This window comes from Nematolebias whitei, chromosome 14 (genome assembly GCF_014905685.2).
Source record: "Nematolebias whitei isolate Nwh7 chromosome 14, NemWhi1, whole genome shotgun sequence".
Taxonomy (NCBI): domain Eukaryota; kingdom Metazoa; phylum Chordata; class Actinopteri; order Cyprinodontiformes; family Rivulidae; genus Nematolebias; species Nematolebias whitei.
Window position 1 is genome coordinate 19,818,194 of NC_056511.1, and position 11,131 is coordinate 19,829,324.

The 11,131-nt window shown below is 39.2% G+C and overlaps 2 protein-coding genes across 3 annotated transcripts in view; one reads left to right on the forward strand and one right to left on the reverse strand.

Moving 5' to 3' along the window:
• Positions 1-11,131, reverse strand: part of smad9 (SMAD family member 9) — a 937,424-nt gene that overhangs the window by 764,078 nt on the left and 162,215 nt on the right. The gene's annotated exons all lie outside the window — the stretch shown is intronic.
• synj1 (synaptojanin 1) overlaps positions 3,118-11,131 on the forward strand; it is a 28,529-nt gene continuing 20,515 nt past the window's right edge. The window contains exons 1-8 of the mRNA XM_037687980.1: positions 3,118-3,166; positions 4,440-4,586; positions 4,766-4,852; positions 5,198-5,465; positions 5,606-5,831; positions 6,192-6,275; positions 9,468-9,529; positions 10,521-10,617. Of these exons, the coding sequence (XP_037543908.1) occupies positions 4,463-4,586; positions 4,766-4,852; positions 5,198-5,465; positions 5,606-5,831; positions 6,192-6,275; positions 9,468-9,529; positions 10,521-10,617 (948 nt within the window). The 5' untranslated portion in view covers positions 3,118-3,166; positions 4,440-4,462. The remainder of the gene's footprint in view (positions 3,167-4,439; positions 4,587-4,765; positions 4,853-5,197; positions 5,466-5,605; positions 5,832-6,191; positions 6,276-9,467; positions 9,530-10,520; positions 10,618-11,131) is intronic.

An 11,131-nucleotide genomic window follows, 5' to 3' on the forward strand; every position in this document is an offset into this window, starting at 1 on the left:
AAAATGTCCAGTCTCTCGTTTTATCCGGTAATGTTTATGGAAATCCAGTTTACATAATAGTTTAACTAAAAAAAAAAGTCATAATTCAATTCTTTGTAGTCAAAATCAGCATGTTTCCAACCCAGAGAGTTTGTCTCATTTTCAATCAGTAGTTCAGCTCTCCCCTCAGGGCTGTATGCTGAGCCCCATCCTGTTCACGCTGCTCATGTATGACTGCACCTGAATCCAGGCTGTCATATTGTAAAGTTTGCAGATGATACAGCGTTTGTGGGGTGCATCACAAACAACGATGAGTCCAGCTACAGGCAGGATGCGGAAAACCTGGAAAGCTGGTGCAAGAAGAGCAACCTTCACATCAATGTGAAGAAGATGAAGGAAATGGTCATGGACTTCAGACGGAACAAACACACCTCCCCCTTCCCCCTTGAACATAGGAGGATCTGCGGTGGAAGTGGTCTCCAGCTACAAGTACTTGGGTGTACATGTGAATGACAACCTCAGCTGGGGCAATAACACTACCAGCCTGATCAAGAAAGCTCATTAGAGACTCTACTTCCTCAGGTGGCTGAGATGAGCTGGTCTGGGAAGCTCAGTCCTCACCTCCTTCTACAGGTGTGCAGTGGAGAGCATCCTGTGCTCCAGCATCACCGGGTGGCATGTAGGCTGCACAGCTGCAGAAAGAAAAGCTTTGCAGAGAGTGGTGAAGGCTGCACTGTCTGTTGGAGTCAGCCTCCCCACCATCATAGACATCTACACCTACAGATGCAGGGAGAGGGCCACCTGCATCATGAAGGACCACGCTCACCCAGCACACACACCCACTCCCTTCAGGAAGGAGGTTAAGGAGCATTAAGTGTAGAACCACTAGACTGAGGAACAGCTTCTACCCTGAGGTTGTTAGACTCATGAATCTCTAACCAGAACAATCACTGTGAAAAACCACATCATGTTGCTGCTGATCTGTTTCATGTTGATGTGTTCATGCCTGCTCATCTGCTCACACAGACTCATGTTCGTGCTGCTGTTCGGCGTATTGTTTTTTGTGCTACTAGCGCTTAGTGTGTTTTTAGTTAACGTTTTTCTTAGTTCATATCTTGGATCTTATTACTGCTTTTCTTTTACATTTCAATACTTTTATTGGATGTAACTGGGACCCTGTGTACACAGTTTCGTTCCACCACATGTACCACATGCAGTGTGTACGACAAATAAAGAACCTTGAATCCTTGAGATACCTCCAAAAATCATTCTTCATACAACAAGTTATGTCATTTTGTCATATTAGGTTTTTATCTCCAGATGCTTCCAGTTACATTCATTCTTACTATCCTAATTCAACATAAGGCACATCTTAAATGGCACTCCGAAAGAAGAAACTCACATTTCAGACATCAACAGCCTAATTGTGACTAGTCTCAAAAGTTTAATTTCAAATATGCAAAGTAATAAATGAAAAAAAAAAATCTCAAACTCTTGAATAAAAAAGATCCTGAAATAGAATAACTACTAAAACTTATTTTAAGGACATCTATTTTCCATATCACAGCTAATTTACAAAAAACTTTCAGATATCAATATTTGGAATAATGCAAATAAAACAGCTTGTGTATTTACACATACTCTAAAGAATAATTTCAGTATTTGTTAAGAACTTTATGGGATGCCATTTTAACATGAAACAAGAGAAATGTAAATTATGGTCCAGATTTACACAGATTTATGAATTAAGTGTTTCTTTGAGTAACAGTTATTTTCTGATGTCTACAATCTATACGATAAGAAGAATCAAGTGGATATGTAGAGCTGAAAGCCCACACATAAACAAGAAAACTGACATCTTTGTCCCATCAAGAATGAGCACTCCCTCACCTAAAGGACTCATGTGCAACACAACTACGACCTGTAATTAAATGATGTGACCAAAACTACTGTGCTGAGTGGAAAGACATTGAAATATTAGTGGGCAATGTGCCACTCCAAGCATTATTTGGGGATGATAAATTCAGGAAAACAACATCACCGACTTGATTCAATAACTTTTCATACTTTGGACATCTGGTTTAAAAGAATAAAGCAACACAGACTGGGAAAGGAGATTGGGATATGCATGATGGCAGTTTTACACCAAACAAGAACAGGGGTTTAAAAATTGGGAGAACAGAGGAATAACTGCAATCTGTACTATAATTAAAGATGGCAAGATGATTGGAACTATTTTGGGATACCTAATATCAAAATACTTTAAGACAATGTATCTTGGAAACATTTAAAAAAAAAAGTGTTTTGAATGAATACATGCTCTTGATTAAGGTACAGCTATATCAAGGATCTAGTACCAGCTAGACATCTGCTCCCTCCATACAACAATGGCTGACTATTGTTAGGGATATTTATGAGATGAAACAAATGACTGTCTTACTTAGACGAAAAGAAGACATTTTTATGAATAAGTACAACAAAAGGACACAGTACGACACCCAAGAAGAGACATGAGAAAATTCAGCATCATTAACAGAGGAATTTATCAGCGCTATAGACACCTGAAACTGAAATATTTTTTCCCCTATTTTCTTTAATGTTCCTCCCCTTTCTATGTTTTCTGAATTGTTACTGTAAGGGAAGGCCTGGATAGGCTATCATATTCTAGAAAATATATGTGGTACATCATTGACATGTTGTTTATCACTGAAACTGTTCATAAAAAATAATGTGGGAAAGAAAGAAACAAGAATGGTATGTGAGTTATGTGGAAATGTAAATTGTGGATAAGAAGAGAGCTATTCTGGACATTAGAAGTGTTAATTCAGACTATAACCATTTAAATACTGGATATTTACAACACATTGAAAATAAGCCATTCCAACTGGACTTTTATTTCCTAACATTATCTATTGTGAAAAATAACATAAAAATAACAAAATGATAATAAAAACGTTCTAGAAAGTTTATCATAAGATATAATATTTTCATCCTGAATCTTATATTATTTTCGCATACAACAATGTCATGATTTGTAAATGAGATCGAGCATTTTGATTATGTGTTACAACGGCCTGCCGACGAACGTAAGCGTACGAAGCGCCGGAATCGGAACGTACCATTTTTGCTAACACTGGGAAGGATTTTTTTTGTTGTGACAGCGGAGTACCAACCCGGCGCGGAGACGGTAAGATGGAATACATTGTCCTTATCCCTCTGTCTGTTATATTTACAACATAAATCCCCCATAACCAGACGTTTCCATATAAACTTGTTGGTTTTATATAGCCGCGTCGCTTGAATGCGTTAGTTAACGACATTTAATCACCGAGGGGGGACGTTCAGGTAACGTCAAATTACTGGAAGCTAGCGTAGCCCATTTAATCTCGCTATACCTGGGCTAATGTTATGAGCTAACGGCAAATGCGTGAGAGACGGTAAGTTTTCTTCTTTCTCCTAAATGTTGTTGCATTCGTTGGACTTCACCGTCTTCCACCGCCCAAACAAGTGCAGCATTTTCGAGCTAGCTGGCGGGTTTAGCGTTTGCTTCGCTTTCCGTACCCGTTTTTTTTTTTAATCGTGACTGTTAGGAGTCAGAGGGGTGGACGGGACGTCACTTCACCGGCCTTTAACTGTTAGCTCACCCAGTCACATCCAACCTGCTACTCGGAGGCTCCACTTACATGGGAGTTTAAATAAATATTAGTTCATCATCTTTGTGGGCCAGTGTCATTGATTGATCGCCTGCCCGCTGGGTGAACGTCGCCAAGTTTTCCCTCCTCTGCATTTTCAAGGAAAATACCTCCTTAATTGTATTACAACGTCTTAGCTTCACAGCTCTATCAACCTTTCTACCTTTATTTATACAGGTTAATCCCATTGAGTCTCATTTACAAGAGAGACCTGTTTTTAACAAAGAGTGATGACAACAGTAGACAGTCATAAAAGAAAGGATGCAAACTAAGAACAAATGAAAGAAGATGGTATTTAAACAACGAAACAAAAACAGCTTGGTTGTAAAGCAATGTAGAGTACTAAGAACAGGAACATGTCTGCATTGGTTTTTGCCAGGAACCAATATTTTTGCAAGGTGTTCCAGGAAACAGCGGAGTAGGAGAAGACCTTTTTGCCTGGTTCAGTCCACACTGAGAACACTGCGTGTAATAAAGTCCTGAGAGCGCACGCTGTAGCTGCACTCACGCAGTGACATGTAGGAGGAGATGTATGAAGGCAACAGACAAAGAAGTGATTTAAAGATGAAAATGTACCAGTGAGAGAGTCTGCGTGAAGTTAATGATGACCAGTTAACCAGTGAATACGGGGTGCAGTGGTGGGTACGGTAGTTACAGCCAGTTATGAATCTTAATGCATCGTGATAGACAGCATCCAAATGGTGGTGTTGTGATTAGCACTTCTTGTTTTAGGTTCCTCATTTGTTCCACTACTTTTTGCTTTTCTAGGTTTTGCTCATCTTGGATCAGCCATGGCCTTCAGCAAAGGGTACCGCATTTACCACAAGCTGGACCCACCACCGTACAGTGTAATAGTGGAAACAAGGACCAGGGAGGAATGCCTCATGTTTGAATCTGGTGCTGTTGCTGTTCTGTGTAAGGCATCTTTTCTGAATTGCATTGTTTTTTAACACTAGTCAAACAATTCAACACAAGTGCAGCCATAAGAACTCTATTCTTATCGATCTAGTCGAGCTTGTGGTTGCGGACATATGGCATTTCACAGTTGCTTTAACCGTGATTTTCTTACGTTTTCACTTTTGTTTGTCTTTTAGCGGCAGCGGAAAAGGAGGCCATTAAAAATACCTACAGTAAAATTTTTGATGCCTATGGGATCCTTGGAGTTCTACGCCTAAACCTGGGTAAGAAAATGCAAAATAAAATGAACAAGTTATTTTGTAAACTGCTTTTTGTTTGGATCTAGTTTGGATTTTAACCCTGGGTTTAAGTGTAACTACGAAGCCCCTCTAGTTTGCTTTTACTTCTGTCACCAGTTGCAGTTTCCTGTCCTTCATACAACCTTGTAAGCTCCTGTTATCACAACATGAAACCATCAGCCTTAAAGCTTACAACTCGTAGATGTTTGAGATTAGACAGGTTCTCTTTACTATTGCTTGTCCTGTCTTTTAAACCTTAACATTCTATGTCTTTTTGTTTAACTGCCATAGCATACTGGCTGAATGTTCAACTTCCATGTTGTTTTCCAGGTGACTCGATGCTCCACAGTCTCGTGGTCGTAACAGGATGCAGCTCTGTGGGCAAGGTGCAGGATTCAGAGGTGTTCAGGGTCACACAGACGGACTTCATATCGCTGAAGAATGATGCAGGAGACGAGGACCGGATTGCTGAGGTGCGCAAGGTCCTAAACTCAGGACACTTCTACTTTGCCTGGTCTGCCACTGGAGTCAGCATGGACCTGAGTCTGAACGCACATCGCAGGATCTTAGAAGACACTACAGACAATCGCTTCTTTTGGTAGGGACATGCAAATCCCATTGCTTTTAGGGTTATGGGAAAACATAACCAGGAGTGAACAAATCCTTTGTGTAACAGTAAATTTTATTTATATAATCTGCAGGAAAATGTCATTTGCTGCTCTTTTTGTGAATGGACAGGAATCAGTCTCTGCACTTGCACCTTAAACATTATGGAGTAAACTGCGACGACTGGCTGCTGAGGCTGATGTGTGGCGGCGTGGAGATCCGGACTATCTACGCTGGCCACAAACAGGCCAAGGCCTGTATCTTCTCTCGCCTCAGCTCGGAGCGAGCCGGCACGCGGTTCAACGTTCGAGGAACAAATGATGATGGGCAGGTGGCCAACTTTGTGGAGACTGAACAGGTGAATCCAGACTTGAACCGTTTTATGTGTTGGATAGTAGTTCAGTGTCAAACACGCTTGTTCATTTGGCCAGAAAAATGTAATCTGTCTACTTCTGACATTTTTCACAACAATCTTTTCTTTACATCTCATTCTGTTTGTGACCAAGCGTCAAACACAGGCAGAATTTGCTGCCAACTTTAGTCTAGTTATCTTGATGAGCATTAGGAATGTTTTTAAAAAATTGCCAAAAGTTGCACCTGATTAGGTGAATTAGTATTTGTTAATTTATTTGTTTTATTTTGTGGGTTTTTACAAATTCATCTTTGTTTTGGCACGTTACAAATTTACTTAAGAATATTTTGTTTTTTGTTTGAACAGGTTATTTTCCTGGAAGACAAAGTCTCATCCTTCATCCAGATTCGGGGCTCCATTCCACTTTTCTGGGAACAGCCAGGAATCCAGGTACTGAAACCATCATTACAGCACATTTGAATGTTAGTTTTTCTTATGTTTTGCCACGTTGTAAAAATTAGAAAACACTGATGATGTTTAGCTTGAAGGTCCTGACCATGTTATGTGATAATGCCACTATAGGTGGCGCTCTATGTGATGAATCGACTTACCTGTAAACACTAGACAAACAAAACTCTTAGCTCGAAGCAATTTGTTTTTGTCAGGACAGTGTAAATTTCTTTACCACAGTTTTAACACATTTTGTTGCTGTGTTCAGAAAAAGTCTATCAAGGGTGTGTTGTTGCACTTTAATGAGAATCGGCACCCTAATGGACTGGATGAGAACCCTCACCTGGTATAACCCTTTTTCCTCCTGGTTTATTTTTTGTTGTTTGTTTGAGGGGGTGCTGGGTGAGGGTTGGAGGGGGCTTCACTGTTGCTGGGGCTTTCATTTGCCAGAACGTTACGCCTCTGTGCAATGCCAACGGTCCAGGGTGTAAAATAAATGAACTCTTCTAATGTGTCATCATCCTGGTTCAACACACTGTCCGGAAGAAAAAATAAATAAATCAAAATATTTGTAGATATGTTTTGTAGTACATGGTATAATTGATCAATGCTCAAAGCAAACAACACATTGGAATATCCTGCTCTTGTTTTGACATTGCACAGACTGGTAAATTAGAGAAAAGATGGGGGAGGTTAATGATTATAACAGTGGTTGGTAAAGGGCTTTTCTCTGTTTTTCTCAGCTACCAGACATCTTGGGTCAGGTGAGAGCCTGATCAGAAAACATCCCCTAACCACTTCACTTGATTTTATTTTGTTAATGTTCCCAAAGCATTTGTCCAAGAATAATAGCAAAGGCCTTGCTATTCTAGTTGCACGAGACCTAAAGGAAGCCTTGTTAGTCACCTGTTCTGTCCACGAGGTCTTTGGTTTGGACAAAACACAAGGTGGTGAGCTTGGGGGTTGTTTTCAGACACAAGTATTGTCCTCCTGCTTTAAAGCACCTCTTTAGCGCTTTGCCCCCTCTACCAGTTGTAGCTTGTTGGCGCTCCTCTCCATACTCAAATACTTTCTCTGAGCAGAAGGTGTAAATGTAAATTAGCATCTGGATCATAAATGCAGTGCAACAGAAAAATGTAATTCAGTGGTGTGGCTTCACTCTCAGTTGAATAGTAACTACCGGTGCTCAAAGTTGGAGACAACATCTTTCAAATGTTTTTATGACAAGTTTATTTATTAAAAATGAGACAATAACCTAGTTATTAGTGAGATATTATTAAATGAGTGCTATCCACCCATTATCTTTACTTGCTTCTTCCTTTCCGGGTCATGGGGATTGTTGGTGCTCATGTCCAGCAGTCACTGCAAGAGGTGGTGCACATCCTGGACAGGAAATCACAGGACCACAGAGACAGAAATGACCTTTCACTCCCACCGAGAGACAATTTAGAGTTACCAGTTAGCGTAACATTTGTATTTTTGGTCTGTGGGAGGAAACCGGAATACCTGGAGAAAACTCGTGCATATACTGAGAGAACATGCAGACTCCTCCCAGAAAGACCCCAGGCAGGGATTTGATCCAGCAACCTACTCTGAGAGGTGACGGCTTTACCAACTGCACCGGTTTTTAGTTTATTCTGTTCGTTATTTTGCTGTTAAACTACTTCCACTCGTTTTGTGCTATTTTAACTGCTAATATATCAAAACACTGGACTCAATCTTGAATAATGAGCTATGACTTTTGGTATTTCTAACATTTAAACTTTTTGAATTATTTACTTTATATTTACAAAAAGTAAAAACTATAGAAATGATGTTTTCCAATTCTTTAAAAAAAATGTCGTCCTCTGAAATCTACTTCAGCATACTTGCTATCTTTTTGTTCTCTTATGCTCGTTTTAGCTACTGTTATGGCAATTTTGGCTTTTGGCTATAGTTGAGGTAATTTTAGCTTTTAGCTGCGGCTTTGGTAATTTGAGCTTTTGGATATGGTTTTGACAGTTTGAGCTTTTAGCTACTGTTTTGCCAATTTTAACTTGCTGCAAACATTTTCTTAGTTTTAACTTTAGATTTTCTTGTTATAACCAACAATACAAATTACTTTGTTCTTCAACAAATGATTAAAAAAAAAAAAGTCATTCAGCATTCACACTGTATTTTGCTGTAAATGGAATTTCTCTGTTTTGGGGAGGTATTGCATTAAAGTTTATTGTAATTTTGCAAATGAAATTAAGTCCATGTGGAACTGGTGAAAAGCTGTGTGCAAACATTTAGTCTGAGCTGTACCACAGCAACCTGAGTATCATCTCAGGAAGTATTAAATTTGCATAGACTTGACCAGCATGACAGAAGAGCAGACAAAAGGAGTCGCACACGACAGCAGTGAAGCTTCAGTCAGTCACACACAGGTCTGGCTAAATTTGTGTGCAAGCAAACTAAGCTGGTGAACACGACTGAGTAAAAAAGTTGGAACATGAAACAGAGATTTGTTGAAGGAGCTTAAATGGCATAAAGAAAATCTAAAAAGTATTCAATTTATGTCACTTCCTGAGAGAAATCATAGACGTAACATATTGAAATGCTTTATTTTTACCAGAAATATGTGTTTGTTCATAAAATGGGTGACTAGTAAGAAGAACTAAGAAGGATTTAAAATTGAAATGTTTTCCATATATCTGATGAAAAGCTAACATGGATTGTAAGAGAGAACAGGAAGTAAGGTCAAAGTAGGAAATGTTTGTTCACGCTACATAATTCAAAGGGAACAGAAAAGAGACAATCGTGAACCTGCCAAGCAGAATGAACAGTTTTCCAGTGAACAGCAGAAGTGCTAGTTGTTACAGTTTTCTGTGAAGCCTGAGTGGGTGTAATCGTGTGTGTTTGTATTTCTCTGGCTCTGTCTATTTTAAAATTTGTGATAGAAGAGCAAGCTAAAATTTGAGGAGAAAGGTGTTTGAGAGATGAAATGTCTGCTGCTCAGTGTCTTCATGTTTGAGCACGTTTTCTCACACTGCCGCAGTGTTGTTATTGTCCTACACATCCTCTTTTTTTTAAGATCTATCCAAGCTTAATGTTGCCTACAGTTTCTTTTCTACATTTTTTTAATCATGCAATTTTCTGAGGCATCTTCACGTTTGTGCTTTTTGTTTTTAATCTTTACAAAGAAAGGTTCTGTGATGCGTTTCTCTGCAGGTGGGTTCTCATCGTGTTAAGCTCTCAAGGGGATTTGAGGCAAATGCGCCAGCTTTTGAGAGGTAATTAAGTTGTTTCACGTAGCTCGGGTGAGCACGTTTGTTTTCAGTTTTCGACAGCAGTATTTGACTTCTAACAAATGAATAGTCTGTGCAACACTGCATCTAGTGTCCTTTGTGTCCAAACACTGGTGAAAAGAACTCTCCATGCTTGTGAAGGAGACGATGATAATTGACGTGTGTCCTCTGAAGCTAGTTTATTGCTAATAAAACTTGAATTGTCCATGATTTACTGTTGTCTGTTTGAGCTGTAGTTTTATATTCTTTGCCGTCACTTCTTTCCTCTTGACCTTTTGCATAGTCAAGAGTATTCTTAGTTCTTATTCGCTTCTACCTCATTCTTTGTGTCAGAGGTGTAAACCATGTCACACCCAAATAGTACTGGTTTCACCCTTATCAACTCACAGCAGCCACCTTCTGCCAGACTGTTTTAAAGTGCTCACTCACTTCAAGGTGACGTTTTACTAGAAAGCTCTCAAGACACCTCAAGATTCTTTGACTTTCATTAATCTTTGACTCTACTGCATGCACCCAAATATTAGTTTTTTGCTACCAAGTGATGCATTTATTTGGAAACAAATGATTTAACATAATCTTTTTATTAAAACAAGTGCTCATCGTTCCCCCACCTAACTGTCCGTGGCACTTCTAGCCTTTGAAACTTCAGTTCTGATCAGAAATGATGAGTCAGTATTTATTACACCTAAACAGTTTCAATCACCAAGTGTTTGTCACTTATTTGACACTTCCTTGACTGTTCTTTCTTTTTAATTTTAACAGACCAGTTCTACAGCAAACCGGCTTCTCTCTTTGTCATTTAATGCCACATTTTTACTTATACGTTTTTAGGAATGTTAGTTAGGTCAGTAGGGGAACTCCTCATTATTATTATTATTATTATTATTATTATTAGCATTTACAAGAATATTCATAGCTGATGTTTATAATTTTACATCTCTGCAGAGCTTCTTATCTGACTGAATCTTTTTTCCAGACACTTTTCAGCCTTGAGGCAGTTGTATGGAAAGCAGGTAATTATCAACCTGCTTGGTAGTAAGGAAGGGGAACATATGCTCAGCAAAGCTTTTCAGGTGAGACATCCTTGTTTTGTTTTTTTATTACATTGAAGCATGTTTATTTGAAGCATGTAGTTAAATAAAGTTTTGAAATAATCAAGTTTAAGGTCAAGTCAACTTTATTGTCGTTTCCATCACATACCATACCATACCACTTTATTTATAAAGCACTTAAAACAGCAACAAGGCCAACCAAAGTGCTGTACAGACAAAACAACAGGTAACACACAAAGCTAAATACAAAATGAGGTAAATCAGAATATAGACAAAAAACGATGCAGATAATGACGACAAACCAGTGTGGAGCGTACAGGATCAAAACACAGATCATCTTGTGTTGAAAGCTACTGAATAGTAGTGAGTTTTTAAACGGGGGCCTGTCTGACAAACAGAGGTAACTCGTTCCAGAGTCTTGGTCCTGCTACAGAGAAGGCCCTGTCACCTCTGCGCTTAAGATGAGTTCCTGGAACTGTGAGGAGCAACTGGTCCGCTGACCTCAGGGAACGTGGTGGGACATACGGTTGTAGCA